Source organism: Diadema setosum, chromosome 12 (genome assembly GCF_964275005.1).
Source record: "Diadema setosum chromosome 12, eeDiaSeto1, whole genome shotgun sequence".
NCBI classification, from domain to species: domain Eukaryota; kingdom Metazoa; phylum Echinodermata; class Echinoidea; order Diadematoida; family Diadematidae; genus Diadema; species Diadema setosum.
The window spans coordinates 22876747-22900422 of NC_092696.1; the positions used below are offsets into that span (position 1 = coordinate 22876747).

At 39.3% G+C, this 23676-nt stretch overlaps 1 protein-coding gene across 1 annotated transcript; it reads right to left on the reverse strand.

The window, feature by feature from the left end:
- Nucleotides 1-1027: 1027 nt before the first annotated feature.
- Nucleotides 1028-23368, reverse strand: LOC140236218 (KRR1 small subunit processome component homolog). Its single transcript, XM_072316183.1, has 9 exons — nucleotides 23278-23368; nucleotides 13575-13772; nucleotides 12205-12339; nucleotides 10848-10973; nucleotides 9985-10125; nucleotides 9124-9294; nucleotides 8677-8754; nucleotides 3631-3786; nucleotides 1028-2742 (listed from the first exon to the last, which is right to left on the reverse strand). Exons 2-9 carry the CDS (start codon nucleotides 13749-13751, stop codon nucleotides 2671-2673), a joined length of 1056 nt encoding a protein of 351 aa, XP_072172284.1. The 5' UTR covers nucleotides 13752-13772; nucleotides 23278-23368; the 3' UTR covers nucleotides 1028-2670.
- Between the last annotated feature and the right edge of the window lie 308 nt (nucleotides 23369-23676).

The following is a 23676-nucleotide window of genomic DNA, read 5'->3' on the forward strand; positions in this document are numbered from 1 at the left end:
ATTATCATTTCCCTCAAACCCTACCAGTATGGCACTTCCATACTTGTACAGGGAAACTCAATATAATGAACACTGCTATAATGAGATACAGTATCGGGTTTTACAAGGAAACTTTTGCGGTCCCAAATTTCCCTCCATGCAAGTCTATGTAAAATGCTACTCTTATAGCGAGATCGGCTATTTCGAAATAACTGCTATAACGAGATAAATTTTGTGATTTCCAAACAAAGAAAAACATAGTTAATCAAACCTGTTATAGCGAGGCAGAGCGAAATCTCTTCGGATAAAGCTTTACTTTGCCTGTGAGATCATGTTCGAAGATTGTAAAGCTCGATGCGATGCAAACTGTGTCTTGTACACATTTATTTCCTTCAGTCACTGCAACGCAAACTGTGTCTTGTACACATGTATTTCCTTCAGTCACTGCAACGCAAACTGTGTCTTGTACACATGTATTTCCTTCAGTCACTGCAACGCAAACTGTGTCTTGTACACATGTATTTCCTTCAGTCACTGCAACGCAAACTGTGTCTTGTACACATGTATTTCCTTCAGTCACTGCAACGCAAACTGTGTCTTGTACGCATGTATATTCTTCAGTCACTCCACCTAACACCACACGTTACAAGGGCGTGTGTGTGTGTGTGTGTGTGTGTGTGTGCATATATTGTATGTATTTCTTGCACAGAGTGTGCTAGAAGTACCACCCTATGCATAAATGACATCATCATGACATAAAGCAGGTGTGATCTGATGTTGTGATTGGTTTTCTACTAGGGAATTCCCCATTTTCACACACACACGCATACTGTACCAATACAAAATGTGTCACATACACACACAGCATTATGCAGAACATGTTTGAGCTTTCCACACACAACACATGCTTGCCATACCACATACATGTACCAATCCATAGACGATGGTTACACGATCGCACGCAAACTATACGTTTACAAATTCGAACATTCATCAAGAAACACATGCTTGATATTGTATTTCATTGGTGAAAAACATCTTGTCACACATAAAGGTGAGTAATTCCCTAACAATAATTGCCAGGTTATTAGCATTAATTGAAATGTGGTAAGTAGTCCTACATGTACAAATTAATGTCTTTATGTTATGCTTTATTCATGCCTACTGATATAACGAGATATCAGCTACAGCTGTATAACGAGGAAAACAACTCAGTCCCGACCTTCTTGTTACATTGAGTTTTCCCTGTACTCGTACATCAATCACAGAACAGGATGAAATAAAAGATCTGCTGACTCACAAGTACATGTTATACTCCATATATGCATTCAAGTTTATTTCCTTTATTTCAGACATTAAATCTTGACATTTTCCATAAAAATTGTCACAGAAAGTGAGGTTATCAGTACAATGGACACTAACCGTTCCAGCACTCAGATTCGATTGATCTCCTTTGAAACCTTGATTCACAGTACTGAACAGTAGCAAGCTTCAATAATTATCCCATCATGGAGACTCTATTTTGTAGCCGCAAGCAGCTACTGGCAACTGCCTCTTACAGAAGAAAGCTCCTGTCTCACTACGTTAACTCTCAGTTATGCTGGTATTGCTTCAAAGTGATGCCCTTCAGCAAAGGATCGATAATCAACACAAGCTCTATTAAAGACGAGCCAAAACAGCCAGTACAGTCCCCTCTTGGGCTTCAAGAGAATGACAATGTCACAATTTCGTTCATAGCCACCAATCCAGGTGCCTCCTTGACAACGGATCTTGGGCTACCCTACTTGCCAGAAGACCTTAGCATGAGGGCTGATGAAGAGACTAAGCTACTGGATGACCCTATCTTGCTGTTGAAGGGACTGGCTGGGGAAATGCATGCATCCTGTATCAAAGCCTTTCACAGGGGGAAAGTGAAGGCAAGGCCAATACAGTCTGTGCAGCTGTCAACAACAGGACTGTGGAGACTGACATCAGTGTAACACAATTCAAATGAAGGAATGAACAAGAGAAAAATGGCCTACTTCGCATGCTCAAGGAGAGATCTGAAAAACTGCTGTATTCTGACCCAAAATAAATCTGGTAAAAGTGTTTTACAACTACGATGAAACTATTGAGTAATTTGAAATAATATTGTTTATATCATAGGACAAGAAGGTTACATTACCTGAAGTAAAGGAGAGAGATATGAACCTTAAATCATCTCATTTTAAGAAAGAAACACCTTGTGTCATACAGTATTTACATTTAACATCTTTTATTAATACTGATGTAAGAATCAGGTGATAAACTGTCATTTACTTGCTGTATGTTTAGAATACTTCCACATGGTATGCATGTTGTCAGGGGGAGCAGAGTGAGTGTCAAAGAGTCATAAGTCCATTGCTATCTGATTTTACTTTGCTAAATGAACTCAAAAGCTGACACACACTTTTGTTGAGCACCAAATAACCACATTACAGAAAAGCTTGTGTCATCGAAATCCTGACTGGCTGATCACACAGCTCTCAGCTCTGCTGAAAATAGTCTCTTGAGTCAACAGCTGATTCCTGACCAGCAGAGCAGCAGCACTTCATCTCCAGAACTAACATCAAGTAACAACCCTCTGTGTGTGCATGGTCCAACATTATGTGCTAGCTAGATCACATGCTCTTCTCTGAAGGTCAAAGTTCAATAAGGGAGTATCTTGTCCTGTCACGTCGTCTGCTTCTTCTTGCTGCCAGGTACTGTAGACACCTTGGGACCCTTGGAGTGGAATTTCCTCTTCTGTTCAGGATGGAAAGGAGCAGAAAGAATATTGGCATTTGAGAAACCATCAGTAAGAATTCAGAAGTTATATGTTAATGTTTTATAACTGAAAACCTTGACTGAGGGCAGTTCCACAGGGAACCCCCAAACAAACAATATCTGTTTTGAACAGGTCTAAGAACAGACTATGAAGGAAGGAAACACATTTAGTCAAATTCAAGATTTTCATGTAAACTCTGATGAATGGTTATAACATTATGACCTGGACATTCCAAATGTTTACTGGTCTGATATTCATGTTGCACATTTCATAACTGTGGTAAATATTGTTGTATTTGGCAGACAGAATGACACAAGCAACAATAAAAATTATCATGCATTTGAATTGAAATATATAGTACTACCATACAAGTAAATATTCAGGGTCTCCCAACAAACATGGTATTAACATGGTATAAACCAAACTGGTATTAATCTAATGGAGTCAATGAGTGTGGGAATGGTAACAGATGAATAATCAAACTGTATGACAATAAAATCAGTTACAACTCGGCATGCTTTGAGAGAATAAAAACAACAAAGGGAAAATTGTTTTAAATAAAAAGTTGTCATCTTTATACCTGTTTTATTGAAATTGAAGCAACAACACGCTTAAGGTACACAAAAGCTATATTGGCAGTATCCACCTTCTGTACTGATTGCCATATGAATTTCATCCTTTTCCTATCAATAAACATTGATGTTTATTACCCTCCCTATACAAGCCATATCCCACATCCATCCTTTACAGCCAAAAACTGCCCAGCGGTTGGTTCTCTTAGGGTAATCATCCTGCAAGTACTTATCTAGAGGGGTCAAAGGTCAAAACATGCGCACTCTTGACATTCTGCACAGACAGTTTAATACCTGGGACTGCTTGATCTTTGCCTTGAGCTTCTCGATGTCCATCTTACTCTCCGCCCTGGGAGTCACCTTCTTCTCGGATGCAGCAGCCTCCTTAGGAGGGATGAATGGCTGTTGACGCTTGTCTTTCCGCCTCACCTCAGCTTCTGCCTGCTTCAGCTGTCATTAGAAGATGGAAGAAGTGTAAAGAGGTGACAGACCGCCTTCAAGTGACATCTCAACAACTTACCATGAAAGGAAGGATCACAACCTGAATTTTGTCACACCGAAGACATCCACAAATGCATGCAAGTGCACATTCTACTTCCCAGGGACAATTTGGATCTGGAACCACCTACCTAGTCAAGCGGTACATGCCACAAATCTGACAACATTAAGATAGGCTGCTCTCCCCGCTATGACATCTTTACAGCCTCTTATCCAGATTTTACTCGCACAGCGCACACTCTTATTGTAAATATGAGATCATCACCATGGAACCTCCCCATGACACATTATAATTCATGTCAGTACTAAAGCTTCTTGGAGCTGCACAAGGAATTATTATTCTTCTTACATTCCTATTTATACCTAGTTGTAAGCATTATATTCTGAATGCCAGAATAATATAAGATTTTTGTCTGTCACTACAACGCCATAAGTGACAGAGTGTCGATACAGGTATGATCCTGATCGATTGTAAAAAAAGTCTGTTCAATTAAGAAGGCCATTGCAAATGTAAACTGAACTGTCTCACGTGTTTGCTTTAACCTCGTTGTCTCGTACAAAGTAAAAAAAAAAACAAGAGACCCGCGGGTCTAGCGCTCACCTGAGTATCGCAAGTTCACCTTTCACGCAGTCACTAATCTAAATTATTCACAGCTCTACTAAAATTTGACCAGGCTTCTCAAGTAGAAGATGAAAATGTACAATAAGGGCCGAAATTTTTAAAGATTCCTTAATTTAGGATTGGGGGCCCCCTGGGGCCCTCTGGGTGGGGCATGGTGCCCATTTTGATAAATTGAGATCCTGACCCCCTAGGGATGCTACCTGCCAAGTTTGACGAAAATCCATCATGAGGTTTTCAGGAAGAAGATGAAAATGTACAATTCAGGCCCCCATTTGGACCTTCCCAGCCGCCCCCAAGAGGGGCACCCCTGGATTTGCTATGAACAAACTTGAAACTACAGTCATTAATGTACTCATAGTATTATCTTAGCTCTATAACTTCTGATTATCTTAGCTCTATAACTTCTGATTCTAGAGAAGATTTTTAAAGATTCCTTCATTTTGGGGGGTTTGGCCCCCCCCCCCCCCCCCTGGGGCCCCTGGGTGGGGCATGGTGCCCATTTTAACAAATTGAGATCCTAACCCCCTAGGGATGCTACCTGCCAAGTTTGGTGAAAATTGTACATGGGGTTCTCAAGAAGAAGATGAAAATGTATAATTTAGGCCCCATTAGGACCCCTCCCCACCCCCCTCCCCTGGGTCCCAAGGGGGGCACCCCTGATTCTGCCATGAACAAACTTGAAACTACAGTCATCAATGTACTAACTCATAGTATTAACTTAGCTCTATCACTTCTGGTTCTAGAGAAGAAGATTTTTACAGATTCCTTAATTTTGGGGGGTTTGGGCCCCCCTGGGGGCCCCCTGGGTGGGGCATGGTGCCCATTTTAACAAATTGAGTTCCTAACCCCCTAGGGATGCTACCTGCCAAATTTGATGGAAATCGGTCTTGGGGTTTTCAAGAAGAAGATAAAAATGTAAAAGTTTACGCACGACGGACGACGCACGACGGACGACGCACGACGCACGACGGACGAAGGGCGATCGCAATAGCTCACTTGAGCCTTTGGCTCAGGTGAGCTAAAAATAGGGGAATTGGTTATTTACCCTTGTGCATGCAACTTAAGGACGTTCCTCAGTTGAGTTTGTGCGCATCCTAGCTGCGCAGGTGTCAGTGACGTAACAAAGAGCGTAGAAGCGCACGCACGAGTGATGAGCTGAGCTAGCTGAGCTGAGCAGCTGCTAGTAGATCGAGCTAGAGTGTGGTATGTGTTCGTACGGATACCCGACAGCTCCCCACCGCGGCCGCGCCGGGCAGCCGCGCTGGGCAGCCTCGCTCGGCTCGCGTGCCGACTGTACGCGTTACAATCTGTACATACCATAACCAAAGTTCAGCGGTCCGAGCCGCATATACATGGTCATTGTAGCACAACACTGATTGACGGAATCGCGAAGCTTGGAAGTGGAACAGAGCTGTTTCCATTTTCAGTCCATAGATCTGTTTTGTGACATGAAGTTCATTATCCGGTCATCAACATGGTAAAGTCGAATGGTAAGGTACCAAGGGCCTATAGGCCCTAGTCGGGGTCTAAGGCTCACTATATTGGACTAGGTGTTAAAACAACAACAACAACAACAACAATATACAACAACAAAACAAGCATATGACACACATTTCATCTTTAGGTCTAGCAGCTAAAACAATCTGAGTGTCTCTGTTAAAATCTAAATTAGATCTAAACTTGTCATTACTAGTAATACAAAATATTGTTTTTTTTATTTTTGGTTACAAAATACAAGGTCACGAAAGTGTTATCAAACAAGACTATTCATCACTTTCACCATTCATATATTATTTTTTTATCACCAAATCTGGTGTTAAGGAGAATCATTTTTTTTTCGGGGGGGGGGGGGGGGGGGGGCGAAGGTACTTCTCCATAGCTTACAACACGCACTTTACCAACCACTGCAACAACCAACACATGCAATCTACAATCAACGTCATTGTATTAAGATTTGTGTTTCATTTTGAGGACCGTCAGACTAATGCCAAAACTCCCATTTCCTTATATTTATTCTTCTTCCTCCATTATCACTTTTTGTACATGGTTACAGCAAGTGGGTGAAACAAACAAACAAACAAGCGTGCATATCAATAATATGGAGTTTTCCACGCTTGCATCCACATAATATCATTATGGCTGTGGAAGGGAAATGATAACAAAAACGCACATGGACCTTTCTTTCTGAATATTTTTCACATATCACTGCAATTGTGACATGTTTTTTTGTTTGTGTGTGTTTGGTTTTTTTTTAAGAAAAAGGGGTTTCGAGTGAACCGCATGAGATTCATGTATCCTAGCAGGGTATATCCCTGCATCGGTTCCTGACCAGATTTGGGGGTCTTACGATGATTTCCGTCGCAAGGAGGCTCTGCTAGCACTAAAACGAGCACATGAACCCCCCCCCCCCCCCATTTTTACAATTCTTCTGCATTAAGTAACCCTTCTTCTACAATTTGATAAAGTTTCGTAAAATTGACATGGGTTTTGAATGTACAGCATGACATTCACGAACCCCACCCATAATCAGGACACACGAGAGGTTTATAACCAGATTTTGGGGTCCGGTGAGGTGATTTCTATCATTTGGGGATGCTGCCAGCACAAAAATTAGGACATGAACCCCCACTTTTTATTGTTTTTCTGGAATTAGTGAGCCTTCTTCTATAATTTGGCAAAGTTTCGTGAAAATGACATGGGTTTTGAATGAACAGATATCATAAGTTTTATGAACCCACTTGTCAGGGTATCCCTGCATAGGTTCTTGACCAGATTTTGGGGACTTACGATGATATATGTCGCATGGGGGCGCTGCTAGCACAAAAACGAGCACATGAACCCCAACTTTCAATTATTTTTCTGGAATCAGTAAGCCTTCGTCTACAATTTGGTCAAGTTTGGTGAAATTGACATGGGTTTTGAATGAACAGCATAAGCCTAATGAACTCATCTTGTCAGGGCATCCCTGCATAGGTTCCTGACCAGATTTTGGGGACTTACGATGATATATGTCGCATGAGGGCGCTGCTAGCACAAAAACGAGCACATGAACCCCCACTTTTAATTATTTTTCTGGAATAAGTAAGCCTTCGTCTATGATTTGGCCAAGTTTCGTGAAAATGACATGGGTTTTGAATGTACAGCATGAGATTTATGAACCCACCCTGTTAGGGCGACTTTGGATAGGTTCCTAACCAGATTTTGGGGTCGTACTATAGTATATGTCGCATGAGGGCGCTGCTAGCACAAAAACGAGCACATGAACCAACACTTTTGATTGTTTTTCTGGAATAAGTAAGCCTCTGTCTACAATTTGGTAAAGTTTCGTGAAATTGACATGGGTTTTGAATGTACAGCATAAGTTTTATGAACGTTGTCCTTTTGCTCACCCCTAACAGAAAACGTCGATGAGAAGGATTTGAGAGATTTCGATGTTTTCTGCCGCGTGAGGGCGCTGCTTGCTGAAGAATGAGAGTGTAAACCCTAACTTTAAAACCCTTTCCTCGTTTTGGGTACCCTTTTCTGCAATTCTTGCAAATTTGGAGAAAATACTGTGGATTTTGAAAGAATTATGGGGATTTACGTTTGTCATTGCAGATTTTGTTGCCAATCATGGTCTTGATCATGTAACACTATCATTTTGGTACAGGACGGCAGATTAGTCATATTCTTCAAAGTCCCGTAGAAGAAAAACAAGCACATGAATCTATGGTTTTATTTACATATTTGGGCTTCGGATGGGTCAAAGTTACGGTATGGAAAGTTTCTAGAAAATGACATGGATTTCACTTTAACTGAGGAACGTCCTTAAGCAAAAACAATAACAAGCACTCACACAATCACAACTATACCAATTCTTTGTAAAGTGGTGACCCCGACGTGATTCGAACACGCAGCCTTCTAGTAAGCATCTTATATGCTTTTGCAATAAATTGAAACATATGCACTAAGATGTAACATAAAGCCAACAATCACAGCTTGGGGTTATACCCCTTAGGGCTGATGTCCACTAGGGCAGGAAGCCTAGGAAGGTTTGCCTAGGAAGCCTAGGAAGGTTTGCGGAAGCAAATTCTGTCATTTCAACATCCTGTCCACATCAAACGCGGCAAAGTGTGCGAATTGGTTTGCCCTGGGACATTCCTAGGAATCTCTGCAGACTGACTGCAGACATTCCTGGCATAAAACTTGTCATATATTGTGTAAGGGGGGGTAGGACTTACTCTCTTCTCTTCTTTTAACTTGGCTTTTCTCTGTCCTTCTTTCAAGAAGTATTCACCAGTGGCCAGCTCCTTGTCAACCTGCCATTTGAAGAATAATTGAAATATGTATGCAAATCACAATTTTCATAAGCACCATAACATGTTTCATATACAGCTTTAACATGCATTGAGCTCAAATAAAATCTGAGCCGGACAAAGCATTGATAATCAATAAAAGATATGAGTGTAAGATCAATCTTAAAAAGCATTGAAATGTTGTGTTTTTTAAAGATAAACCAATACTGAAACTGATACTGCCTACGTGATTGAGGACAAGTAGGTATAAACATGCTGTTTTTATCACATTTTTACCATTTGGCCAGCTTCTTCTACAGAAAGAGTGAAGTTGGCTTGCAACAATATGATTTGTATCTTCATGTTTTAAACTGCTTGATACAAAAGCTGTACCTTAGTTTCTGGCTGAGGTGGAGGGAAGGGTGTGTACTCCTTCTTCTTCCTGATCTTCTGAGGCTGCTTCCGCTTCTTCAGATTCTTGGACTTGAACTTTGGCAGGAACCTATCCCAGGATTCATTGCGCAGCTTTTCGTCCTTCATTAACTCCCGCTTTATCATCAGAATCTGCCAAAAAAACAGACAAGAAAGAAGTCAAAACATGACACTTCAATCAAATCTTGGCAAAAAGGACGCAAGTCACAAATCATCCAAACCTGAGTGTATGTAAAGGGTCTGTCCAGATTTCAGAAGAGTCAAACAAGACAGGGCCTATTCCAATATCTGTGGCACTTACATTTTCACTCTCTTGCCAACAAAGACAGGTTGCATGTCATCCACTCTCAGACTACCCAGACAAGAGTTGCAGATATCAAAGCTAATAAAACTGTACACAAATTCATTTGATAGAAAACTATAAAAATTTGTCACTAGTTCAAAATTAAAAACGGAATTTCTAGCACTTAAAATGTTTTCAAATTTGATGTTTTTCTTTTTCACTGAAAGCTGTTGCAATGGCATCTTACACTGATCTATTCTGCTTAAATTTTTATTCTCTGGCAGGCTGGACTTTCTCTAAACTTTAAGCCAAAAATTAAGAAAACATGTTTATCTGGTGGTCAGGCTTCTTAACACTTCTACCGAGGTTTCTGAAAATGTACTGGGGAACTCATATACCATTAGACATCTTGGGGTTTAGAAATCTTAGACATATTAAATCAAGAAAATTAATTTGGTGATGCAATAGGCTCTTGCGGTGATGGGATGATACATATTTTATGTGCAGAGAACAATCTGACCCTGTTGTGCGAGTCTTACCTTGATATTGTAGATTGGATGGACATTGTTGAGGGTGTCTGTCACGATCTTGTTGACGTCACGAAGGCCTCGGTGGGGTCCTACAGCAGCCACGGTGTTGCCCTGCACCATGATGTAACATTTGGTAAGCAGCTCTATGGCCTGGAAGGAGAAAATGCAAAAGTGGGCATTCCCTTCAATTTGTGACACTGCAAGTATACTGTAAGTATAATCTGAGCAATAATACATTCTGCAAAATGTTGATAATTGCTTAACTCTCATTAGGCTGGGCTTTTTTGGCTATGCTATATCAGGGGAGGGGGATTCTGCCCCCCCCCCCCAAAAAAAAAAAAAAATTCTTTAACTAATATGCACACTTGTGATGTCTGACCATGTAAACAAACAAGATTGTGATTTTGGTTGACAGCAAATGCGCATGCATGCAGACAATATCCTGGTCACATGACTTAATTAAGTCACTATGAATTTCTGAAAGTGGACTGATAAAACTTATCATAATTTCTGTTTGCCTTAAAGTGGGAGTTTTATTTCAAAGATTTCAGCTGTTTTTCTCATGTTTTTGTTGTTTTTTTTAAATAAGCATTCTTTCATATCCTTGTTGTGATTCATCCATCAATTTGCAACTACTCATTTGCAAATATATGTTACCTCCTCCTTCTAATTACTATAATATATCACAGCCTTTGCATGAGATGGTTCCATCATTACAAGTGAGTACTTTGGTGCATGTTTCATCACTGGATTTCTTTGTCCTAATTTTTGTTTAGCTTTCTTTTCATCTGGCAGGGGTAACTCAATGCCAATGAAATAGTATGGCAAGTAATAGCTAAAAGTGCATGGGAGCATCAGATTTGAAGACTTACTTTGAGAGTGGATCCATTTGGTCCAATGAGTCGCTGTCTCCTTTTGACAAACCTCTCTCGATTCCTCACCATCCGACCGATCTTGATGACCTCAGCCGAAACGTCATCCTCCAAGACACGAATAGCCTGTCAGTGTCATAAATATTAACACACACAAAATTATTGAATGGGAATGAATAGAGTACAGAGGTGATGATGTCACAGTCTTTTGTTATAGCTTGGGTTGGAACCAGGTGCTGCCTGCACAAACACTTGGGCCAGATGAGATTGTTTAGATCCAGTTTCCATGGAGATGAATGGCTACGACAATCACACATTTGTACTCCATATGGATAGCAGAACTCCCTTCACAATGTCAGAATAAAGAATCTCAAGACATATATTTTCAATTTAAATTAACAATATTGTTTACCTGTATGTATAGTATGTGTACGTATATAGGCCTATTGTTTGTTGGTTTATTGTCTTAGTTTCTGTGATACTGTTGTAACGTGACACAATATGTACTCTTTTCTATAGCGCCTTGAGTATCTTTTTTAGGTAAAAATGTGCGCTTTATAAGAGTCTCACTATTATTTATTATTATTAATAAAGTCTCCACAAATGTTTTACCCATTAGTTAACTGCAACAACAATCTTTCTCTCTTGAACAGATACACTGCATATCCAATAGACATCAAGAGTATAATACTTAACAACAATTGTCACAAGACTTCAAGAGTGGCTGAATTTGCAATGGAGAATCACAGTGAAGGAATGAGAAATAATTATCCCTTTTCAGAACAGTTTGTGATTTCCTACCCTGGAGACAATATAAAGCTCATTTCTGTAATGCGAGATGATCAAATATTTGCGTGTTGTTAACTTTGAGGTTATCAGTCATCTCACTATAAGGGGGTAGGGGACTGTACTTATTCTTGCTTACTTTATAGTCTACATAATAAACCTCTGCCTTTCAAATGCAGTCAAACCTGTCTCGAGTGGCCACCCATGGGAGACAAAAAAGTGGCCATTATAGACAGGGTGCTCCCTGCAGACAGGGCCTTTAACATGGCTTTTTTCTCTCAGGAGGAAATCTTTTACTGTATATGCTGTTATTTTTGCGTACAGATATTTTCGCGAATGTGGAGGTCATGGACATTTTCATGAGATGTTGTTTTCGCGAATTGACACAGAGGCCTTCATGAGTGCATTACTAGTATTACCTTAGCGCATGGAGACATTTTCGCGTGTTGCTAAATTCGCAGTCCAACTGTGATTCGCGAAAATTAAACCCTCGCGAAAATAACAGCTCAGTGGCCGCATACAGCAGATGGTCACTATAGACAGGTGGCCGCTATGCCAGGTTTGACTGTACCTGCTCATACGGAACACTCCTGGCAAGCAGCTTGATCATGTCTCTGGATTTGATGATGATAAACGGGTCCCACGTCTGTCGAGTTGTTTTAACAGTCATGCTGCCCTCTACGAGATCCAGGTTAGCCTTGATGCCCTACAAGCCAATCAGTGGAAAATGACATGAAAACGATATACTGGTACTGTATATGCCATATATTAAGCGAGTCTAATTTTTCATGCCATATATTAAGCGAGTCTAATTTTTCATGCCATATATTAAGCGAGTCTAATTTTTCATGTATCGGGAATTCCTGATAATTTCACAAGTGATTAAATTTGCAACCATAAAGTTCAGTATAATGTTACGGAGATATGTACGCATTCATGTTGAGATTGGAGTTAATAATTTCATGTGTTGTTATTAAAATTTGTGAAAAGCACCAGACTCTTGAAATTTGCGAAAATAAAAACCTCACAAAATATACAATCTTCTAAATTGGTCTAACAAGTGGGGCATGAAGTTCAACTCTGTAGAGTGTAAAGTACGGTAATGAGAGTTTCCACAAAACAAAATCCGGCAAGACTGACTACCAGAAGAGGGTAGCCCCCTGAAAGAGGTTAACAAGATCAAATATTTGGAAACTGTCATCAAGAAAAACCTGACACAGGACAAGCAGTCTAACAATGCTGCTACCAAAGCAACTAAGATGCTCAACTTCCCTAAAAGGAATTTCTCCTCCTGCTCAAGAACCGTGAAAGAAAACCTCTGCAAGTCCTTAGTTCAACCCCACCTGGAATATGCCAGCTCAGTATGGAACCCCGGGACCAAGAAAAACAGGGACCTCCTGCAGAAAGTGCAGTAGAGGGCGGCAAGGTTCGTCCTTGGAGACTTCACTCTTCAGTCCAATCATGTGGAACAGCATAGAGAAAAGATGCCTAATCCAAAGGCTAACTACTTCCATGAGCTACTCAATGCAGAACTGGATCTACCACTAGAAGATTATCTTCAGAGGAAAAGTCTAAGAAGTAAGCAAACACATGACAAGCAGTTAGCTGTGTTTCAATGCTTCTCAACACCACTTGCAGACTCCTTTTTCCCAAAAGTCATGAAGCTCTGGAATGATCTCCCCCAGCATACCGTGGACATCAAATGCAGCATGACCTTTAAATCTAAGCTTCAAAATCAATTCAAACTGTGTAATCATGTAAACTCCACTCTCGTCATACCCCAAGTTAACTTTCCAGTGGTAGTTCCTAGAGGACCTTTTGGAAATGATGAACAAAAGGTACAAGGTACAAAGTATTTTATTTTTTTTTTTTGACTGTGCGTCTTCACATTCAAAGAGCAATGAGAATATTACCAATTGACGAGCAACATCATTGACTTACATGTTCAGTAAGAGTCTTTTGCACCAGAGGCCAGCATTCCTTAAGATATTTTTCTCTGTACTTTGGAAAGAGTGTTGCAAATGAACTTTCCTCCACCAAACCATGAGGGTTGTCTTCTTTGGTGAACTTGTCCTTCCAGTTTGGGGGCACCTCGTGGGCTACAGGCTCACTACTCATTGCCCTGGCAATCTCTCAAACCTATAAAAGAAAAGCAAATAGATCTAATATTAGCAACAAATATTAAGTTTCAGATTGCATTGGCAGCAATATTGCTCACTAACCTAAAGAGTGAGTTGTTTTGTATTTGAGCGATGACATGAAAGTCAATGGTCAATAGCACAATCAGGGTATGCAAATGCGTAACAGGGGAAAAATTAGAAAACTTGGTGAAAATGTGTTTTTTGCTTTTTGTTGTAGCTGAGTGTGCAAATTTTCATTTCATGTAAAGAAAGTTACAATTTTGCATTAAAACGGGTATAAATTAGCATTTTGATCAGGGGTGTCAAATTACATTTAAATGACTAATATATTGGAAAAATTCATTTAATAAAAAAAAACTCAAAATGGATGATCAATTTCGTAGACATTACTTTGAAATCATATAAAACCACATTCATATATTTTATAATATTTCACTTTTGCCAAAGAGTGAAGAGGTGAAACTTTCAGGAATAGGTAACAGACATATGCTGGCCATTATTACAAAGTTTTATGAAATTAGGGCTGGTATATTGGAAGATATGATATTTTTCATCAAAAAATTATCTTTACAGTTTGACCTTGAATATTCATATATGTGCGCAATGTTTGAATCCATTCTCATATTTGTAAACACAGATAGAGGAATGAATAATGAGATTTATGTTGACTTGAGTTGATATCCAAGCTGTGACATTCAAACAATGACATATTAAGCCAAAATACTATGTTTTTGCTTATAATGATATCTTAAAAAATGAAAAAGCGTTGAAATAAGAACACTGAACACTTAATCATATGACCTTCATGCAGCAGATGGGCGTGGATCAGTCTTATTTTTCCTCAGCAATTTGTAAATATAAGAATACATTGTATATAAAGTTCTTATTGCTCAAATTTGCTAAAATTTTCACACAATAGATTACTACGTATGTACAATTCATGGCTAAAATACCAAGTATATTGAATAAGGGGAAAAGATTCTTTTAAGTTGTCAAATTAGGATATACCTCACTGAAAATACTAAAAAACGACTGCACTTACATTGTATTTTCCTCAGCATTTGAAAATGGCTCAAAACTCAAAACTGGCTGAACATTTATTGGCAAACAGCACATCATATTGTAATGTGTGTATCTCCAGTATTTTTAGGAAAACCAGAAAAATAAGCTGTTTCTCCATGTATAGCTGTACAGCATGGGTTAAAAGGTCACAATGTCACAGAAATAAGCCAGCATTACACTCCTACCATGACGGGACTTCAGACCTCATATCTTTCTCCAGCAGAAAGGACACTGTTTTTTCACTATTTTTTATTGCATGCAAGCAACGCCGGGAAAAAATCCATTAATTTGATACCAAACACATACGGGTAGACTTAAAATTTGGACCTCAAATCTTGATTTTACGTAAGTTGTACAATACTTTTGTTTTAATGCACTGCATGGGTTTTGGGGGGACTTTTTGGTAATTAATCTTCAGTAATTAACAGTAAATGAGAAGAAATTAGCTATTGTAATACCACATGTGATTATTGATGTCTAAGCATGCTGCATGTGAATTTTGAAGTCAGTTGGTGCATTCCTGCAGAAGTTACAACAGTTTAAAGTGAGAAAACCATGATTGCATACCCTGATTGTGCTTATCACCCAATGTCAACATCAACACTTCCTAATAACTGATCTGCTTCAACTTCATATGAGTGGTCGGGAATAAGCCATGAACAGTAAGTATTTCCTGTGATTTTTGTGCCATTTCGGTGCGTAGAATTTGAGATGGATATGAAAGTACACTGTACATCAGTGCCAGAGTGCAGTGAGAGTCAGAACTGTATAAATGTAATTACAACATGTAACTCATGTACACAGGTATGCACATATATTGTTATCAAGATCTCACTTCATTTATTCATTGCAAAGAGCATGTTTGAGCAGGGTGCATACAAAATGTACTTTATTGTACTAGAATAATGACTAGGTCTACTGCTGTACTTGGTACTTGGTAAAATAATCCTCCAAAATACTCCTTGTAGGGGTTAAACTGGAGGTGTATTTAACCCACCATCACCTGTAAATTTTACCCCTACAACTACCTAGTCTATATTAGGCAAGGGCTCCATATATACCCCCGTTAACTGAAGAAAAAAATAATAAATGAAATGATATGTTATAACATTAATATGACTAAATTTATAATACATATTTAGGTGGCTTTATACTATAGGGCCAGGGTTTAGGCCGTAGGGTTAGGGCCCAGGGCCAGCAAGGTTGGGGTTATAGGGATGTAGGGTAACGTTGATCATTGTTGATCTCGGACTACTCGGTGTCCTAGAGTCACAAATGGACCCTGGAGTCCTACAACATGCAACACTTAGTGTATGTAGAGGTAGGTTCATTAGTCGGGTAAATAATAACTATACACAGCCCAGTCACCGCTGTACATACGTAGCGCAACAGGGCTGTACCAACGAAGCTCCAAACACGAAGAGGGTCCAACGATCACATGCGATCAGATTGAATTTTGATACTTTAGATCATTTTTTTGTCACTTCAAACTCATCTGACGAACAAAATGATAATGAGACTTCATATCTATGCTATGAATATTGAAATTTAGATTTAATAACTTACCTAAAATGATGGTTATATGCAGCATGTGTGAACGGTTCATGAACGGTACATCGTCTTTCACGCCAGGCCATTTCCAATACTAGAGTATCCGGGAGGTCACATGATCTGAATGCCCTTTCAAAAGGTCGCGCTGTCGACCGTGCTGCTACACCAACACTCAAGAGATAAAGGCGCCATTTTGAATTCTGCAACGATGAACCCTGACGGTGTTAGGGAATCCGCCAGAAAGTATCATTTTTTGGTTCCACGGACTTATCACGAGGGCTCTCAATGGACTTACGAACCTTCTGTAATACAAGCATGCACTTAAGGTGAGTAACGTTTGGTAACGTGTACATTGTTTATAAAGAACGTATGAATTTTCATAAGTTTTGTAGTTGTGTTGTGGTTCCCCACTTTGTAGGTGCCCGCTCGTTAGTCAGACGCTGTATTCGCGTAGCGTATTAACAGCGTCTGGTCGGGCTAGGTAAATACATAACATAATCAGTAGGGGCGCTGGTCCGAGAATGAGGATCGTATTTGTATATGAGGGTCGTCTTCGTATACGGTGACTACGTCGCAAGCTGCCGACTTCTCGGCGAACGGCGTCCCGATAAATGAGGATGCGTCCTTAAAAACCGATATAACCTTAGAAAACTATGATTGTCCCCAAAAGTAAGGACGCAAAAGCGCGACTGTTGATTGCTTCTTGCTTTGACCCTCGTAAATGAGGACGATGTGCAATAAACAGAGATCACTGCTTTCCTCGTTTTCTGTGTGCCCATGCATATGTTTTGTTGTAAGTTGAAGCTGACATACATGTAATACATGTAGGGCTATCTCTATAATACAAACGTACCACACAAAGCGAGGTAAACACAAATGTATACATTTGTGTTTACCTCGCTTCGTGTGATAAAAATATACGTACCGCTTCATGCTGCGCATTGCGACATCAATTTACAAGTCATGCAACTTTTGCGTTTCTAGGAGCAATATGGATCGAGTTTTATTAGCAAAATGCTCTTCAACCTAAATGTGAGTATCGATGTCCTACTATTAATCATTGTGATGTTTGTATAGACCATCGGCATAACATACCTAAGTAGATCTCTAGATGTGCTTGGATTACATGGACGTTTCACTCGGGATTCTGTAAATTGTGAATAATTCTTGCAAGCGGCCTATTGTGGCATGTTGATTTGTATGTGAAAGGCAGATGAGTTTCAAGTCTGTTTACGTCTATCATTCAATTACTACAATTTTTAGTTGAAAACGACACATATTAGTATTTTCCATTCAATAGCGCTGACGAAACCTGTATGTATTAGAAGTCTTGTGTGGGTATGCATGTGTATGCAATGTGGGTGTTTGAGAGTAGTCTGTATACCCAAATGCCAGGAAATTGTTATCATACATCAAGAAAAAAACAAACAAAACAAGCGCCAAGAAATCAGGTACATACTTTTGTACCATTTAATCACAAACACACACACAAATCTTCACATTTTTATTGCCAATGCTATATAAAAAAAAAATATAGGCACAGGTATCACAGCACACGATGCATGCATTTCCTTTCTGTGCTGATAATATTAATGCTAGCTAGTATTATGATACAAGCAGTATGCTTTAAAAAAAGACTAAAAGCCTAATTACATTGTATGCCTAGAATAATGAAACATTCAGCAGTAAGATAACTGGAAAGCAAAAAAAAAAAGAAACAAACAAATAGATAATTGACAATTTAAGTATAACAGACATAATAATAAACTCAGTAAATTGTAAAAGATTAGTGAGTGTTGAACGTGAAATTGCACTTAATGATTATTATTAAACAGTTACCAAACAGTTTGGCACAGACAGATCTTGGCCTAGGAGTTACCGAGGAGGGCATAAACAAAAGTATGACTTTATTGTAGGAGCTGATGTCAAGACTTTTTATCTTTTGTCCTCGGGAGAAGATAGTTTGGTGACTTTTTTTTTTTCAGTTACAAACAGAATGGGTAGATGCTAAGCACATAGCTGTTCATACACAGCAACATATCAGGAAGGAATGTCCCTAACATTATATACAACACCGTTGGTCAAGTACACAATATTGTAACATTATGCCTACAGTCACTTTACGATCTGCATACTTTGATATCACACAAGTTTTCCCCGTTTCGAAATAAAAATGTCATTTTCTTTTTCTACAGATTTAAGTCATGAGAATTAAGGTTACAGCGTCATTTCCATCAAGAACAAGCTGAAGGAAAGTTGAGCAGTAATTCTGGATGTTAATTGCATGACGACAGGTGCAAGCTATGTTTCATGACGCCGTGACACTGGTACTGAGAGCCGCCGGGAAAGCCGACATTCATGAGGAGCAAGCCGAACATGCGAACATGAATTGGGAGTAGCCCAACTTGCATGAACACGTGCCCTTCAACATCAATTTCTAGAACTGCTGTCGTGTTCTGTCCTCCAAGATCATTCACTGAATCAAAGAGAAGAACAAATACTGTAATTAATTTGTACAACAAAAGTAACTCGGCAGTTTTGAGTGTAGTGGCAGAATTGTACATGAAACACGATAGGAGCGTACATTGTAGCTCTTATATTATGTAATTAGTTGTTCATCAGTCAAATTATATATCTATATAACCTCTCTTAAACATAGCTGGTTCTCTTTATATGCATGGTAACCCATTCCATGACATATTTTTGTTCTTTTAAATAAAACTATTTGATGTAAAATATAATACACTGTATGTCCGACATAATCAAGCTACAGTCATTTACGATAAAGATATCTTGCCGAAGTACAGTGCACTGACGTTAGAACAAAGTCTTCGGGATCGGCAGTTTTGTTTCCTTGTATCAAATTTTTTGTGTACAACAACAACAACAACAACACACACACACACACACACACACACAAAACCCAACACTCAAGCTCCGTTTATATTACCGGTATGCGATTATCGACTACCCATAATACGCTAAAAAGCAATATCAAATGCAATGTTATCACTCTAATTTCGTTGATAATGTACATTTAATAGAAATACAGTAGTTGTTTGTACTTCATGCTTAGTTTGAAATCACATCAAAGTAGTTGAGGATTCGAGTACTATTCCAAAGGTTCATTGTTCCTAATGTCCGTTGTACTATAAAAGGTTCGTCGTTTCGACGGGTCGTCGGTTTTACGGCTCGCTATTCCCAAGGTTCTTAACGGTTGTTCCAAAGGTTCTTTTTTATATGAAAAGGAAATTTAAGGTTTGCTATTTTGAAAGTCCATTTATCCGAAATGAAGTATCATTCGATTTTTCCGGAGGTTCGTTCATCCGTCAATGAAAGGTTCTTTTTATATGAAAAGGATATTTAAGATTTGCTATTCTGAATGTCCATTAATCCGAAACGAAGTATCATTCGATTTTTTCCGGAGGTTCGTTCATCCGTCAATGAAAGGTTCTGTTTATATATGAAAAGGAAATTTAAGGTTTGCTATTCTGAAAGTCCATTAATCCGAAATGAAGTATCATTCGATTTTCCGGAGGTTCGTTCATCCGTTAATGAAAGGTTCTTTTTATATGAAAAGGAAATTGAAGGTTTGCTATTCTGAAGGGTCTAGGGCAATTACCCCCTGGGCAATTACCCCGCACCCTTCCCCTGGCCCTTATCCTAATCCTAATCCTGACCCTAACCCTAACGCTAAACTAAACTCCTAACCCTAAACCTAACCCTAACCCTAATCTTTACTCTTACCTTACCACCAACCAGAAATTGGCCGGGGGGTAATTGCCCTCTGGGGGTAATTGCCCGGATACGATTCTGAAAGTCCATTAATCCGAAATGAAGTACATGTATCATTCGTTTTTCCGAAGGTTCGTTCATCCGTCAATGAGAAAATGTTCGTTATTACGTTTCGTTTATCATAAAAATGATGGAAATAAGGTTTATTGTTCATAGAAAAAGACCGTTCATCCTGAAATGAAAACGGTTCATTATCCGAAGACTTGTTGATCTAAAAACGATGATGTATGTTTTTGTTAGCAGTCCTATAATCACCTCTTCGTTTTCAGATTAACAAACGATTTTCATTTCCGATTAACGAACCTTGAAACACAAAGATTCCTAACATTTTTGGATTAAGGAACCTTCGTAATAGCGAACCTTATTTCATTTTCGGATTACTGAACGCAAGGAAAAACGAATCTTTGCAGTAACTAATGCCATACAAACAATGTCGCAATGACGGACAGTAGTTTATTTCGGATTTGCAACGAACATCTAGGTACACTGCAAACAGAATTTGTGTGTTTTGGAATTACGAACCTTCGGAAAAACGATCGTTATTGCATTTCGGATTATCTTATAATATGGCCAAATGCAAGTTCCGTGAAACGCAGAGCGATTTCTATTTAAACCCACTAAAATGTGATGCGTTCTTCAACAAAGCAACGCTCGCTAAATTTTTCTTATGCTGAAGTTATACTGTATATCGGAAGCGTCCCGCATTTCGTTATAGGGTCTAATTGAATAAATTTCGTTTTTCTTTTTCAATGTCGCCCGGAAGTTACTTAGTTCAATCAAAAATCATTTAGCTATTAAACGTTTTAGTTTTGAGTGACTCAATGATGTTTATTTTTAAATCTGAATTTTTGCATGTGCTTCGACGTTGTAACAATATGTCGTTCGTGTCGTAGTAACGCAAGTGCACCGTATCAGCTCCTCTTGCCAACGCAACATGCAGAAGCATTGTTGAGCAATAATAATGATTCAGGGAAGAGTGTAGGGCCTATTTCAGAGCTGCCATTATCCTACACATCGTATAATCTTACCTTGCTCAACTTCGATTGTGCTGTTGGGATCTGTGCCATAAGACAAGGAAAGAAAAATACAAAAACTGTCAAGAAATGTTCCGGTTTCACGGAGAGAAATATAAATATGCAATGTGATAAGATTAGTAGCAATATATCAATGTTACTTTTATGTGTAACGTTGCTTACCTGGTTCGTTTTGGCCTTCATTACGCAACTCCTTCATTTCCTCAATGTGAACATCCATCAGTTCTTGGAGGTCATCTTTATGAAATTAACAGATGTAGTTTGGTTAGTACACTTGCATCTACTGTATCTATTCAAACAGAATTTAAGATGTGGCACACGTATAACACTTCTAAAGAAGTACATATAATCTGTTCCTGCTTATGATGCAATAACCAATAAAACAAATGTGATATGATTAATGAAGCATGCGTGTGGGCCATCATGTGAGAAGTTCTGGTACCGGTAACTTTTCTTACCATGATAATACTGGCCTCTCCCCTCACTTGACTCCACGATGACGGGCGTGCTACCGGACCTACAGGTGAGATCTCACCCTCATATATAGATACAATGATTCACGGGAATAAATCAAACACAGTTTGGTTAAACTACTATCAGCACTGCATACTCTATAACTGTAGTGAGACCAGTCTTTAAAATTGCTACAGAACTCACTTACGGGAGCCATTTTCACGTTTATTTTATAAATTATTATTGGGATTTTAAAAATGGGAATATCATTTAACAAGTTAGATGCGATCGAAAGAAGTATCTTTGATAATTTCGTTTCCACTGTTTCAAAATAATTACGTTTTTTTTTTTTTTCGTGCTTGTTTTTTGTTTTTTGCATAAAGATTTGTTGTTAGTTTTATTCAACCGGTCCTTGAATATTAAAGCACTTTCTGTTTTGTTTGTGATCATTTAAATGTCCATGTGCATGCATACATTATACCGTACATGGGAAACTAGCGTCGGCATGAACGCAGCTGCCATGCACGGGCAGTCGACATATTCAACACAACGGTGTTCACAACGGGATTTTAGGTACCGGCATACAGTCGCCAAACCAGGCAATCGGAAATCGGAATATTAATTAACAATAATTAGAATTAATATTTTATCGATCAGAAATATTCATACCGTTCAAATTTGCCATAATTCCACTGCAAAGTGCATTGGTTACTTCGTAGGTGTGTTGCTCCATGATGCGTGTATTGCCAATGACAGCACAGCGACTTTCACATTTCGCGCGATAAATCCACGGGAAGACGGACAACCCACAAAAGTAGACGGTGAACTAGGGGTATTTGTACACGAGGAATCCGTTTATCGCATCTAGAACGTGCGGTTCGGTACCCCTAAGCCCGCAAAGCCCCGAGGAAAAAAATCGTCCGCGAAAAAGCTACCGATCCTGATTTTCGCGGACGCGATTTTTCCGCGTTTACGAAGATACCCTCGTTTGTGCGGACGATCCGCATTCTCGGACCAGCGCCCCTACTGATAATGGAACTCTTTCCCTATAGATTCTAAGGCTATAAATTGAGGTATTTTACGACGAGGTTGCTGAGAAAGAAGCAGTCCGCCGCACTGGCTGCCTGCTTGCAATTTTAATTGCGCTGTGCTGTGCTGCTGCTGCGCGCGCTGCCACCCACCCTCATGCCTCATCATGCAATGCTCATTGACATGGCCTCAGCCCTCGGCAGTCATGCCCCATCATATCCCACTGGACCCCATGGACGACCTGCTAGTACAGCTAAATATGGGTTATCCAGGCATCTTCTCATATTGAAAATGAAACGTTAGACGTGTACAGTGCAGGCAGGCGCAGGCTGCAGCAGCGCGTGTGTGGTGATGATCCACGATCCACTGATGTAGACCCTATGTACAATTGTAACATGCTGAAAAGGCCGAAGAGCGTACATTACACACACAGAATAATACATCTGGGACTAACAGTAGTCGTGTCGGATAACTGCACACGCACGACTTCTTCGCGACTACCACTAACATTCTGAGAGTAACATACACACAGCAAATACACTGATGAACTACATTAATTCTTGTTATATTGGCTATTACCTCACAATTTAAACGACGATTGACCGCCAATGTGACAAATAAAGCCCGAGCTTGTGATCGGCCGTGGTGAGCTTACTATCTTCTTTCGATGTCTCCACACATGAGCATAACAAATTGGCAATGATAATCCTACAGATTAGATTTTAGATAATATGTATATATTATCATAAGAATACATTATGTTCCTTGTTTTACTTTGATCGACCCTCGAAAACTATATCAATAATATGACCATATGTTTTTAGACTTAAAAGAATTTTAATGATTTAATAAAAGAATATTGTATTAAATCGCCACTAATCATTGCCAATCTGGATATCGAGTGCGTTTTGCCGATGCTTGATGTATGGATTTGCGTGATGGTGAGGATCGGACCGTATGTATGCACTATGATCATGC

Coding starts and splice junctions, on each gene's coding strand:
- LOC140236218 (XM_072316183.1), bottom strand. CDS start 13,751: ATGAGTAGTGAGCCTGTAGCCCACGAGGTGCCCCCAAACTGGAAGGAC. Junction 10,126..10,847: donor CAAATGGATCCACTCTCAAA/GTAAGTCTTCAA, acceptor TTCTCCTTCCAG/GCCATAGAGCTGCTTACCAA. Junction 9,295..9,984: donor ATCCAATCTACAATATCAAG/GTAAGACTCGCA, acceptor TTTTTTTGGCAG/ATTCTGATGATAAAGCGGGA.